Source organism: Magnolia sinica, chromosome 2 (assembly GCF_029962835.1).
Source record: "Magnolia sinica isolate HGM2019 chromosome 2, MsV1, whole genome shotgun sequence".
Taxonomy (NCBI): domain Eukaryota; kingdom Viridiplantae; phylum Streptophyta; class Magnoliopsida; order Magnoliales; family Magnoliaceae; genus Magnolia; species Magnolia sinica.
Window position 1 is genome coordinate 25,440,954 of NC_080574.1, and position 14,730 is coordinate 25,455,683.

General features: G+C 38.5%; 2 protein-coding genes across 2 annotated transcripts; both read left to right on the plus strand.

Moving 5' to 3' along the window:
- Positions 1-1,155: 1,155 nt before the first annotated feature.
- On the plus strand, positions 1,156-2,968 carry LOC131236727 (glucuronoxylan 4-O-methyltransferase 1-like). The gene has a single exon (XM_058234113.1). The coding sequence runs from the start codon at positions 1,558-1,560 to the stop codon at positions 2,443-2,445; it is 888 nt and encodes a 295-aa protein (XP_058090096.1). The 5' UTR covers positions 1,156-1,557; the 3' UTR covers positions 2,446-2,968.
- Positions 2,969-7,268: 4,300 nt separating this feature from the next.
- LOC131236728 (uncharacterized) lies at positions 7,269-13,891 on the plus strand. The gene is made up of 3 exons (XM_058234114.1): positions 7,269-7,539; positions 9,098-9,212; positions 13,572-13,891. Exons 1-3 carry the CDS (start codon positions 7,327-7,329, stop codon positions 13,643-13,645), a joined length of 402 nt encoding a protein of 133 aa, XP_058090097.1. The 5' UTR covers positions 7,269-7,326; the 3' UTR covers positions 13,646-13,891.
- The last annotated feature ends 839 nt before the right edge of the window (positions 13,892-14,730 follow it).

Genomic DNA, 14,730 nt, shown 5'->3' on the forward strand with positions numbered 1-14,730 from the left:
AGCTAATATTTGTGTAAACTCTTTGTATATGTCAATGTGATGTTATGAACAAGTTGGATGATTAGATATAAAGGGATCTTCTAATTAAATATACATTCTTGTGGGCCTTAAGAAGGTCTCAATTTTGTATGTTGAATTTCATTAACCCTATATTCACACCCGTGTGATTCACTTGAGCTTTCAATTTACTTGATTTTTGGCTCATGCCTTAAATTGCGATTGTAAAATAGATAAATATCATTTTAAGACTTACGGCCAGATCTCAAGTGCTATTTTTGTGGTGTAATTACTTGGTTATTTTCCTCCCAAACAAACAACTTTCAAAAGTTATTATTAACTATTTATCTATTTAAATGTAATTGAAAAAAAAAAACAAAACAAAACAAAACAAAACAAACATCCCTTGTGCAAATATAAACACCGCATTCTAAAAATTTTATTTTAAAATCCTTAATTAATCTTTTTCGTCTTTCGCCAGAAAAGATGGAATTATATAAAAGGCTGCGCCAGTGAACGTACGTTTCGGTTTCGGGTCTTATGATTCAAAAACCAAAAAATTAAAAGAAGGGTGAGAAACAAACAAAAACAGTGGATGACCCCGACGAAAGGACAACGCATCACTGCACCCCTCTACCAACCGTTTTCCTTTGGATAATGAAATTGAGAAATATTTAATTCTACAGCAGAGTATAATCGCCCATACACATGCACTCAGCAACGGTCAAGTTGACTCCTCCTGTTCGTGGGTCCCACTGTGCATCGATCATAACCCTAGATCCAAATGATTCAACGAAACTAACCTCTGATTAATGGACATAACCCAAAAATCAAAATGGTTGAATCAAACTAATCTCTGATCAATTGACATTTGTCATTGAATTCACACCATTGTTTAGTTCTCATCTTAACCGTTCACTATATATATCCTCAATTGGTCATTGGTAAGATCTTCTGTTTTTGACCCATCTAAAGTGTGCTAACGGTCTAATTTTAGCTCCATATATGCCACGTATACAACTTCCGAGTGCAAGTGTATGAACATTCAAACTCTGCCAGTGTATCGAAGTTATTTTCTCCCTCGGTTACACCAGAAAATCCCAGTAGTTCTGCTGTCTTCATCCACCATCGACTGCACTTTGCTGTATTTCAAAGGTTGCAGGAAACAAACCAAACAGACCTCCTTGAATTCTCTCCTTCTTCCTCAAGTCACCCCATCTAATATAACTCCATTCCCTACCAAGAATCCAAACGCCTCCCAAAGAGAAGGATTAAAAAAAAAAAAAAATCAATTCTCTCACAACCATCATCTCCTTCGATTCATGGTTGAAATTAATCCCCAAAAAGCCATCCAAACACTCCAAAAGCCAAAACCCACATCCCATAATTCAAAACACCCAGATCTCCAAACCAAAGAACACATTGTCCTTCATGGAGATTGAAATATAAATATAACCCCCCCAAAAACCCATCCAAAACACCCAAAAAACCAAAACCCACATCCCAAATCCCATAATCCAAAACACCCAAATCTCCAAATCAAAGAACACATCTTCCTTCATGGGTTTCCCACACATACACATGAGATCCAAGACCCAAAACCCCCTCAACATGAAGCTACTCTTATTGGGGATTTTCCTTGCATTTCTCCTCCTCTTTGTCTTGAGATCAAACCTCTCATCTGCTCCAGAAAGCCCATCTCCCACCAATCAAGACCCACCATCAGAAGAAATCCAATCAGGCCTAACTACAACATGCTCCCAATGCAGTAAGCTCCCAGCCTCTGTATCTCAGGCGCTCGTCCACTACGCAACCTCCAACATCACCCCACAGCAGACGGCGAGCGAGATCTCTGTCTCCTCCCGAGTCCTGGAGCGCAAATCCCCATGCAACTTCCTGGTATTTGGGCTGGGCCACGACAGCCCCATGTGGGCCGCGCTCAACTACGGTGGCCGTACGGTCTTCCTTGAAGAAGACAAGGCATGGATCGAGCAGGTCACGACCAAGTTCCCCGGCCTCGAGACATACCATGTGGTGTACGATACTAAGGTGCGCCACGCGGACGATCTGATGAAGGTGGGCCAGCAGGACGATTGTACGGTTGTGGGTGATGCTAGATTTTCTAAGTGTGGTCTGGCCTTGAAAGGGGTACCGAGTGACGTGTACGAGGTGGAGTGGGACCTGATCATGGTCGATGCACCGACGGGGTACTTCTCGGATGCACCGGGGAGGATGGGAGCCATATACACGGCTGGGATGATGGCCAGGTATAGGAAGGATGGAGAGACGGACGTTTTTGTCCATGATGTCGATCGAACGGTGGAGGATAAGTTTTCAAAGGCCTTCTTGTGCAAAGGTTATATGAGTCAACAGGAAGGGAGGTTGAGGCATTTTACTATTCCTAGCCACAGGGATAGTTCGGACAAGCCATTTTGCCCCAAGAGGTAGAGGGTGTTTTGGACCATCCAGGGGCATTTTGGGGTTTTTACTTTTTTTTTTTTTTTTTTTTGAGTGAGTTTTGGAGGAGTGGTGACCATTGATTGGTATGATGAGATTACCAGGCTGAAAGGATGATCCTGACCATTGATTGGTAGAGTTGAATTTGAACCGTTGGAAATTTTCCTCTTGTTTGTCCATATTCAGCTATGAATATCAGTGGTGAAAATCATCCTTTGGAGATGGACGGTTCTGATCATCATTTCACTGTCTTTGCATGTTGGTCTCACGGGGCTGCATGCTGTATTAGGATGAATCACAACTCCAGCAGAACAAACTACTTTTTCCATTTATTACATTTTTTTTTTCTTTCTGAGCGGTGGAATGGACGGTTCGTACAAGTGGGCGCGAGAGAAGTATATGAGTCTATTGATGGGAATTTGATGGTGTTTCTAGATTTTTTTTATAAACGGTTTACTCTTCTAAAATCTCGTTGCTATATACTTGAATAAAGATGAATGGTTTTCTTTGTGCATGATACACATAGGCAAATCCAAGGGAGTTTACGTGGGCTAGACCCATCAGGGCTCTGGTCCTCAACACTAACAGGCACAAATCTAGCCTGACTCATGGGCCTGTTTCAGCGTAGAAATCTAAGGTGTGGATATGGATGCACGTAAGGTTTGTTTGTTTGGTTTTTTTTCAGTCCCGTGTATTTTATTAGGTGGTAACTCATGCCAAAGAAAATACAATGTTAGTGGTTATTATGCAGGACGCATCGTTCTCTTTTCAAATTAGATAATTGAAAATATCAATTTAAGAGAAAATATTTTATTTATCTAAGATTCACCTCTTCAAACACATTCTAAAAATGGACCCTGGCAGTTAGGTTGTAAGGTGCATGATTGCAATGTAGGCTGCATCTTGATTGACAAGTGACTAGAACTCAAGAGGACTTGACCCACATCTCAAGAATATTTTAGATTATTTAAACTTATGTTTTGAGTCCTAAAATTCCTTTTGAAAGAATGATCAAATTATTTTGTTCTCTTTATTAATGATTCATTGGGTCTATACTTTGAAATGCAAGTATAAGGTATTCTCATTTTTAAGTGAAAAGTGTTAATTGAGAAACAGACAAATAGAAAAGTAAAGTGCTTAAGGATGGATAATTATGAAAATTTTAAGTTGAATGAGTTTAGAAAATTTTGTAAAGATGATGACATTGTTCGTCACCTTATTGCACTCATCAAAACAGATCGAATGGTATTGCAAAATGGATGAACAAGATTCTTTTAGAAAAGGGTAGGTTAGCAATACTAGTCTATTGAAGAACTTTTGGGCAGAAACAATGAATACAATAAGTTGTATTGTTAATAGGTTACCGTGTACAACAATAGAGTTGAAAACTTTAAAAGAGATATAGTCTGGTTACCCTTTTAGTTACTCTGATTTACATATATTTAGCGATTATGCATATGTTCATGTGAATATTGATAAATGAAAGTTAATAATAAAGAAGCCGATTATGTAGTAAGTATTAAAGGTTATAGTTTATGGTATCCTGGTTTTGAAACTTAAGTTTATTATTAGTAAGAATATTTGGTTTTATAAGTCTTCTGTGGAGAGAACAACTAAAATGGATGAACAAACATACATTTAAAATGATAGAGTGCTTTCCTTCTTCTGTGTTAACAAACACCACTATACATGAAACATTTTCCAAAATCCACCTTAAGTGCAAAAATTCAGTGTTAACAAACAGGCCCTTAGTGATTAGTGATCTTTAGTTTGTGGGAGCAACTACATGCATGTGTTTTATCCATGCTGTTCATTTAATTTTCTAAATCATTTTATATATGATCCAAAAAATAAGGTAAATCTAGAACTCAAGTGGACCACATCGTGGGGATTGAGCAACTGACCATTAAAAATTTGTTGGGAACTGCATGAGTTTTGGTTCAAGCTGATATTTGTGTTGTCAGGTGGGATGACAAATAAACATCATGGTAGCTCCTAAGAAGGTTACAATGATAGACTGTTTCCGATAAATATCATTATAATTCTTGGGAATGTTTCAATGATGGGATGCTTCTCATGGTGTCGTCTGCTTAAGCTTTAGATCTACCTCAGTTTTTGGACCATACATGGTAATGACATGAAAAAAAAAAGAAAAGAAAGATGAATGGCATGGTTAAAATCCCATACATCATAGTGGACCCACAAATCCCCTGCCTAGATATGGATGAATTATTGTCCAGCGGGCCACGACCCTAATCCTTGCACCAATGGCCCCTTAAAAGCTGAGAGGTATAAAGATTTGGATGCAGATTGTTTAGTGACATTGGATGGCACATTGTGGACCCCACCATGATGTATATGTTTTATTCCATCTATTTTTCAGCTCATTTTAGGGGATGATCCCAAAATTGAAGTACATCAAAATCTCAGGTGGACAACACCAAAGGAAACAGTAATGATTGAACGCTCATCATTAAAAACTTCTCGGGGCCATAAAAAATTCCGACAAAGCTGGTATTTGTGTTTTCCCTTCATCTAGGTCTTTGTGACCTAATCAACAGGTTGGATGGCAATTGAACATTACATTGGGCCCTAGTAAGTTTTTAATACATCGCTGTTTTCCAGTGGTGTGGTCCGCCTGAGATTTGGATCTGCCTAAGTTTGGGGCTCATGCCATTACATAATTATCCGAAATGGATGGACGGCATGGATAAAACGCATACATCATCATGGGGCCCAGAAAGCACCGTCCTGTAAGTTCTTCTCTTTAACCCTTGCTCTTTAGGTAAAAAAGATGGACGGTTAAAAACAATAACAACCGATGTCATTGCAATTGTAAGCCATGTCCCATCTGTTGTGCGGCCCAGCAAATGGATGATTACGATCACTTCTACCGTTTGTTTAATGAATTCGGATTCGGGAGTGATCCTGCCATTACCGAGTTGGTACTGCTCGGTGCTCTGCGGACCCAACCATGTGGTATATATTTTATCCAAGCCATCCATCCATTTTTGCAGCTCATGAGCCCAAAAATGAGTCAGATCCAAATCTCAAGTAGACCATACCGTAGGAAAAAAAAAAAACTGTGATTGAATGCTCACCATAAAAAACTTTATGGGCAACAAAAGTTTTGGATCAATCTGACATTTATGTTATACCTGCAACAAAAGTTTTGGATCAATCTGATATTTATGTTATACCTTCACCCAGGTTCCTGTGACCTAATCAATAGCTTGGATGGCAAATTCACATTACAGTTGGCCCTAGGAAAATTTTAATGGTGACAGTTAAATCACCACTATCCACCTGGATTTGTATGTGCCTCATTTTTGGGCTCATCCAGTGAAATGAACTGAAAAAATGGATGGACAGTGTGGATAAAATGCATACATCACTGCAAGGTCCACATGGCTTTTACATCACCGACCAACACCTAAGGTCGGTACTAGCAGCGTCACCACCGAAACCGGGCCCTTGTTTAAAGAGGGCAGGAATTATAAGAAGAATATGATATTGTAGAGCCATAAAAGCTGGAATGGGGTAGAGCCACAGCTACATTACATTTGTAAGAGTTAATCTTTCATTAGGATTGTCCATCTGGTATAACACACTGCAGATGAAAATTGATTCATGCATCAGATGATCCTAGCCATCTAAGCAGCCTTCAAATCAACTGTGGGAAAGAAAAATTTAACGGTCAACATTAAATGAGTGGATAGAGTAAAATAATGAGTGGTCCAAGTTCAAAGGGCAAGATCAGATTGTAAGTATCATGTCCTTAACGCAACTTTTAGATCGGTTCCGTTCAAAGATGTTTAAGAGACTATGCCACGTGGACTAGTGAATCATGGTAAGAAACGAAACTTCTACAGTCGATTCATCTAGCATCTTTCCCACCTTGGAACTTGGGTTCATGCAACCATGGCCATGTCTTCAGCACAATATCCAAACCGTTGATTTAACAGGCACCCTGATAGATGCAGCATGGTCCAAAAATGACATAAATTGCAACATCCCAAGTCCTAAGATTGAAAGGGAGGCTTGCTAATAGAATTTTTGCCTAAATTATATTACTTTAGGACCCATAGTATGGGAAGTGGATTTTTGCCTAAATTATATTACTTTAAGACCCACACACCACCGACCTGGCTGATGTGGGTACGTGCCGTGCGAAGACGAGCGCTGACGTTCCTCGGCTCAGAGTTATATGAACAGTTCAAAGGAGATCAAAGTTACATGGGCCCTATAATGTTCTATTTATTATAATCCATACCGTTCATCCATTTGGCAAGATCATTTTCGAACATGATACGAAAAATGAATCACATATAAATCTCAAGTGCACCACACCGCAAATAGCAGTGGGACAGTGATTCTTACCGTTAAAACATTTGTAGGGCCTCCGTGACGTTTATTTTCCATCCAATCTGTTCACTGGGTCACAAATACCTGGATGAATAGTAAAAAAATATATCATATTGATCCAAAACTTCTGTGACTCCAAAAGGATTTCAATGGTAGACGTTCAATCCTCCACTGCATTTTTCAGTGTGGTCCATTTGATCTTTGGATCTGTCTTAATTTTAGGTCTAAGACTCAAATGGGATCCACAGAACTTGGTGATGTCAACACACCAGCCAATCCGCTTCCCATAGGTTGGGTTGGGCTTAGCCACTTATCATGGGCCATATATGGGCCTATTAGTAGGCTTTATGCGTATTTTAGCCCAAGTTCAGCCCAATTAGATAATGGGCCATTCAGGCCCCTTTACCAACCTAATCAAAGGCCCTCCAGGGTTATAAGCAGCTATCCCCAGCCTCTGCTGGATCCTCTCTCTCTCTCTCTCTCTCTCTCTCTCTCTGCGTTGAGAAAATGAAAAAGAAGCTGCTGTCCTCCGCGCCATGGAGAGATGAAGAGAAATCCGAAAAATTCGAGGATGCGAAGCTCAGAGCCACCAATCAGCCGGGAACGACACCGACCATGCATGTCCCTCGCAAGAAATCTGTATCATCGAAAGCCACTGATGAGGACGAATCAATCGAGATTGATCCTGAGCTCCGATACAGCTTCCAGAGGAATGTTCAGGTTTTTCTCTTCAATACCAATTTCTTGTTTCCTGCGAGTTCTGTCTGTGTGCCATCAAATTTCTATGTTATCGTTTGAATATGATGAATTTCTCTAAATACCTATTTCTCATTTACTGTGGATTTTTAAAAAAAATCTGTATATCATCGAATTTCAGTTTTTAATGGTTAGGATAGTATTTTTGGGCAGTTTTCTTTGACACCCGCCTGCGTTTTCTGAGGAAAATTTCTGTATTGTGGTTTGAAGGTGAGAAACTCTGAATCACTGTGAAGTTACTGGATATTGATGAACTACGGTATTTTGGTTAGAGTAGGATTTTTATGGCATTTTCTTCGATACCTACTTCTCGTTTTATATGAATTCTAACAATATGTCGACAATTTTCTGTATTTTGTGGTTTGAAGATGAGAGAATTTTCTCTGATTACCCATTTTCCATTTATACTGAATTTTGTTTTATATCAATGTATTTTAAGTATTTTGGTTAGAAGGTTAGCTTTTCTTCTTCTTCTTTTTTCCCCAATACCGACTTGGTATGTTTTATGTATTCTGAATGCTCATTGAAAATTCCTGTAGTCTTGGTTTTAAGATGAAATTCTCTAGCACCCAACTTCCATTTACCGTGAATTATGACTGTATATTGATCATGGTTAGAAGACTCACAAGAGCAACAGGTGAGATGTGGATGAGCTCTTTCTCTGGTTTCCTTCATTCATTCTCCCTTGGCAGGGGCTGGACTGTTAGTGATTAGCTACAGATAAGGAGTCAATTGATACAGAGCCCCAAGTCTATCAGGGTGAGGCTGGTCTTCTTTTAAAAATCTTTCATGGATGGGTTGTAAGCCATTTCTTTTGGAAGTGGCCAAGTGAGTCAACTCGGTTTGCGCAGAGCTCATCTGAGTCTTAAAACCATGTCGATGAATTTTTGGGTTGTAGTTGGAGAGGAACTTTCAGTTATTTTTCATTCCATACCCGCTTCTAGTTTTATGCGATTTGTGACTGTAGATTAAGAAATTTGTGTATTGTGGTTTGGAGATAAAATTTATCCTATTCCCTTCTTTGGTTACCGATAGCTACTTCCTAATATCTTTCAATGGTGATACTTGCTGAAGCATGGAGGAATTTCCAAATATTTGTTTATATTAATCATTCCGGCAGGACGCATGTAGCCATATATGATTTTGTGGTAGTGATTCTTGAGGTTCTTGATTGACTTGTCATGTACGAGGTTATCTATCTTTATGCCGATGCAACTTATCATGTGCTCTCTTAAAATCGAGCTTATGATATGATGATCCAGACCATTCATATGGTGTAGTTGGCCGCTGTAAATTACACCCAAATAAGGCAATACTAGCTGTCCATGTCAGAATTTTGTGAGTGTACACGATAATATCCTAGGCACAGTCAACGGTTTAGAGTCCCCTTTCATGTTTTATACCCGCTGTTTATACTTCATATGTGCTTTCTGGCTTGCATTTGAGATTATCTCTGCCAATCATATCACATTGGTTATTTTTTAGTTAAGCCCTGAGATGTGTTTCTTTCTTCTACATGCAGTTTCTCAGACGAGTGTTTAGCATTGACACCATCGTGAAGCCGCTTCCTCCTGCGATGGCGTACAATGTTTCACGCAATTTGAGCTTTTTCACTCGCATTTTCACACAGTTCTTTGGTAAGTTCGTTTTTATTTTTTTTCTCCTCCTTACAGTAACTCTGCTGACCCCATACTCGGCACAAGCCTCTGATGATGCTGAGGAAAATTTAAGTACGCTATTTCAAATTCGGTTATTCACACGATAAGTGGACTATTTGGGAAATGATAGGATGGTTTGGAAGTTGTTAAGTACCATTTTCAGTTCACATGGCTTTGTTAATTTTGTTTCATTTCAATCAATTAAATCGGCTGTGATGGTTAGACAATGATATATTTACTGTAACTGTTGAGTGCTCCTTGATATTCATTAAATCTTCCTAGGATTGCATACACTGGATGAATTTGGCTGTCTGAGAGATTGACTATTTACTACTCACTTTCAGTTCGCCATCTTATTGTATATCAACTGCCTTTGCAGAATCCTGTCTGCCATCCCTGTAATTGATATACCTCTGTGCACATATTCCAATGGTTTCGTTTTCCGTCTTTTTTTTTTTTCCTGAATGAGATCGACATTCGAGCATGCGTAAGTTTTCAGTACAAGAAATAGATACATTCTTTAGTATTATTTGCTGTGTGACTTGGAAGAGTAGAATCTCATCTCAATTCGTGACTTGTGATTAAAGTAGTTAGATTTAGATATTTTTATTTGATACACATGAATTTAATGTGCCAATACACAATCACAGATACTGTGTGAAATTCTTCCAATGAGTCTGATCAAATAATTGAGTGGATGATCTAATAATTCTGATCATGCGAAGGCTTTTTGTTCTGATGTTCTTTTGTCAATCTCATTAGTAATTATGAGGCTTCTTATGAATCCTTTCCACCGACATGCCCGTTATTGGATAGAATTAACAGTTTTAATTTTTTGGGTCTGAATCTTTTCTGATGCCCTCAAAGAAGGGGAACAAAAACAAGCGTCGGCAGGGAGAGGCAGATCCTGGATGGCATTTTAGTCATGAATGAGCTTGTCGATTCTAGAATCTCAAGTGGTGAAGCAGGTTTTAGGCACTGTTTTAAATTGTGAATAGCATGGTGCATAGTTTTCACCCCAATTTCATGATATTTTGCACCAAATTAAACTGATTAATAATGGTATTTAACAAAATTCCAAATGCAAACTAGAGTAATAAGAAAGTTCAATAATTGTATAGAAGTAAATAAAGAGCAATGAAACTGATTTAATACTATTACTCACATTATTTTACTAAAAGCATTGGAAAGATTTATTAATTTTGATTGAATATAGAAAAATGTAACAAAACATAGAAAACTGTTAGAGGAGAAAATTTGAGAAAGAAAGAGAGAATATGAGAGAGAGAGCACGTTTGGGCGAGACGTCCATCCTTATCTTATTTATAACAATAGGAGAAAAGGTACAGTTACATATATGCCCCTATTATGAAGGGAAAACTAAAGAAAGACTACGGGGCAAATAAGAAAAGCATAAAACAAAGAGAAAAAGGGAAAAGTGCTAAGACTAAGGCCCATAACACATAAGACCCGGTATATGTACCTGTGGGCCCAGTCATAGGCCCACATGCACACGTCTACAAAAACATTGATTGATTTTAATGTTGTAGTGAAAAATAACTTATAATATGAGCTACGTAGCATGTAGCATATACAAATTATCATGTAGCCTAGGCTATACATAATTTAAGTTATTTTCATAAGCTATGTAACAATAAGGCTAAGCTACACTACATGGTGTAAGCTACATGCTACATAACCTAGCTATTTAAAACACTGGACTTTTAGGTGTAAGATTGATATGGAGAAGGCATATTAAATGGGCTGGGTGGGTCAGAGAATGCATTTTTATGGTTTCTTCTCGTTTTGGTAAATGTTTCGCTACCAGGTTTGTTTATGTGGGTTGAAGGGGCTTTGCCAAGGAGAACTGTTCTCGCCTTTTTTTTTTTTTTTTTTTTTCCAGTTGTTGCAGAAGGTCTGAACATGCTTATGCAAAGGGCTTCTTCCATTGGTATGATTAAGGGTTATAGAACCAATAATATGGATTCTTAGATGTTTTTGGGTGGTCTGGAGCCTAAGGGTTTCTTTGAGAGTGATAATGGGTGTGGCTATGGATTAGGATTTGGTGAAATCTTCGGCGATGAATGTGGAGTGTAAGTATATGAGCTTCACTGCACTTGGGTCTTCCTCTTGGAGGCAAGTCGAATGATGCTTGCTTTTGGGCCCCATCATTGAAAGAATTAAAAAAATAAAAATAAAAATATTTGGCTAGGTGGAGGTGGCGTCACCCACATCTAGGATGTTCTGTCTAATATCCCATTTACTTTGCTTTCTTCAAGATTCTTGAGCTTCTTCAAAGGAACTTCTTGTTGGACGGGAGAGAGGAGGATCATAAATTTTACCTTATCAATTGGAAGGAGGTTTGAAAACTTATTTAAGGCATCTTTGATAATATTAGGGAGAGAAACTAGGTATTGTTGAGCAAATGGTTGTGGAGATTTGAGGGACAATCAGAAGTTGCATGCAGAAGATTGGTCTTTGGAAAAATATGGGACATTTGTGGACACAATCTTTGCAATCAAGGGGATCCATGGTATGGAAGTCTATTAGTAAAATGGTTAAATGTAGAGATGGAAGCAATGGGGAAATTTCAAGCACAAAAGGGAAGGAATTTAGTGAAGGTATTTGATTTCTAGCTAGCAAACATGTTGATTGTAATCAACCTTTGTAATAGATTATTAGATAGAGCTTGATTGTAATCAACCTATTTAATAGTCAATTACATTGCACTTGTGGGGAGTTCCTATTAGATAAATTTGCTTGCTTTGCCAAAAAAAAAAAAACTTGCTTTCCCAAAATAAATGCTTGCTTTCCGAAATAAAAAATGCTTGCTTTCCAAAAAAAAAAAAAAAAACTTATGCCATAACTTTTATCATTAATACGACCACTATGGCATTCCAATTTAATGCTAGGGTGTGTGAGAGTGCCTCTCTGTCCACAAAAGTGTGGAAGGCTCCTGTTCCCCAAAGAGTTGAAGCTTTTGCTGGGGTAGCTACTTCCAACAAGATTCTAGTGGTAACTGAATTGCAGAAATGAAATTTATCCATCCCCAACATCTGCATCATGTGCAGAAATGAGGAAGTATTGGTCAACCACCAAAGAAAGGTTCGGTTACCCTTCTTTCTCAGCTGGGGTTCCTGTGGACTTCCAATAAATCTATTGGTGATACGTTGTTGGAATGGCATGTTCTGTTCACAGGTCGAAAGATCTTATGCTTCTTCGGAATCTTATGGGGTCTGTGGAAAAAGAGGAATAACAGAATCTTCAAGGACCATGTTTTGTCCATCAAATCTATTGAAAGGAGGATCTCTCTTATGATCATATATTGGCATTTCTTTTCAATAAGTGACTAAAGGGTTACTTGCGATGGGCTGTTTGCCATTGTTGTTTTCTTTGCTAATAAAATCAGTCAATTTTAAATAGAAAACGCCATGATAATTGCTTTCTTCCATACGGTAATTGTGACCCCATCAATTATACATTGACATGAACTACCTTTAATTTTTAGAAAATTGCTTATTTTAGCCATTAAGAGGAAGATCTTTTGTCTGCTCTGTCAAATGAGGATGGCACCAGTATGGGATAGTCTTACAGCTCCTGTAGGTTGCTTTAGGGGGCACAATTGCGTTGCAATTCATTCAATTGTTGGTCTGGTAGCTTCTAAATGATCATATTGCAATTTTTTTAGCACTCGTGCTGAGGACATACCCTCCCTGTTAGTCCAACCCACTCTTATTCCCAAATGAACAATTGTTCCTTTACCCCCACAACGGCCACAGTGAGTGGCCTGTGATGGTAGGTTTGTAATTGCGGTTCCTCGCCGTTTGGCAGTTTGAATAAAATTTTCTTTATCTTTCACAAAAAGAAAAAAGAAAAAAAAGACAAAAGAGGACATCTCCTCAAGTGGCAGTAGGAAAGTAACGCCATTACCCGCACTTGGTGAATATGTGGAATCTTCCTCTCTGTATTTCGATGGCTGAAGCGTTATGTAGGTTAATTACAACTTGCACATCTGAAGCTGAGAATCAGAGAGAGAGAGAGAAAGAGGAGCCTCGTTCTCTTGTTCCCATGCCTTGTGTATATATCAATGTTCAATAACTTGGAAATCAGACACTTATTCAAAGTTTGAATCAGCTGGGCCAATGGAGAACTCCCTCACTGTGAAACCCTCACTGTGAAATTATTCAAATCAATCATTTTGTGAATTAACTCTACCAAGTTCCTAGCGGACCAATGAGTTATTGAACAATCATGTTAATAGACAGTTCCTTGAAAATCTTGCTATCTTTAGTCTCACCCATGACTTCCCCTTCTTATTTTTCATTTGTCTGCTTGCAGATCCAGAGGGTATATCGAATGCCCAGAAATCGCTTGGGTTAGGCCAAGAAGAGAAGGTGCGGCGCGTCCGTTGAATAATTCTCAAAAATCTATCGGATCGTTTCTATAAATTGGTTGTCATGCTTGTATTTTTTTTTATTAGTACTGAAAATTAGAGTGACAGCTTTTTTGGCATTACTACTTTAAGCAATTGTGGGCGTTTTTAATTCTCAAAGTTGATTTTAGATGCCATGAAGGTGTTTGTTTATCTTCCTGACTTCAAGATGCTTCCAATATTATTATTATTTTTGGCATCAAGGGGTGGATGTGATTTTGAGGGAGGCGGAACAGTGTCAGGTCTACATGCATGTGTATACATCACACGTGTTGGAGATCCAGACCATTCATCAGTTAGAATGTGCTTAGAACATGCATGTACCAAAAAGCAGGGCATCAGACTAATCAAGTGACTCACACGTGTACATGAATTTGGATTGTTGGACTTCTTTCCAATGGCTTTTTTTTTTGGGTACAAGTTTCGTCTGCCTGATCAATGGACCAGCAGTATTTTATAGTCCATGGCATGTCCAAAGGTGTAGCCTGCCTGATGAATGGCCCAGATCTCTAACACATTGCCTGCGGCGTGTTCAAAAACCTTGTGGGTGTTAATATTTAGAGGGATGCCTTCTCCAATTCAAACGGCCATATGTCCGGTGTAATTTAATACTCTGGTAGCTTGTGACGCTTGATAAGCTGGCACCATAAAAGGTACATGCTACATATATGTCTAAATTCTAGAATCCATTGTCATGAAGTAACAGACCCATAGTCAGATTGTTAATTCATTTGAGTGTTGTTGTCTATGACAAGGTGATTTTGGCAATCATAGTAAAACTTAAGATATAAGGATTGTTATTGCTTTTGGCTGTTTTTGGATGTACAAATCAATTAAAATTGACAATTAATTTCATTAAAGAGGAAATTACAAAGATGATGCAACTTGATATTCACAGTGAGGAAGTATCCTTCAAGCTAAGTAGCAGCTAAGCCCCGGGTTGCAGAGCTCTCTCTCTCTCTCTCTCTCTCTCTCTCAGCTTATTTTTTCTTCTTTCTTTTTTACAATGCGTGGCAGTAACAAATTCTCCGAGTTGCAATTTTCAAGCTCAACCCCTCAATACAA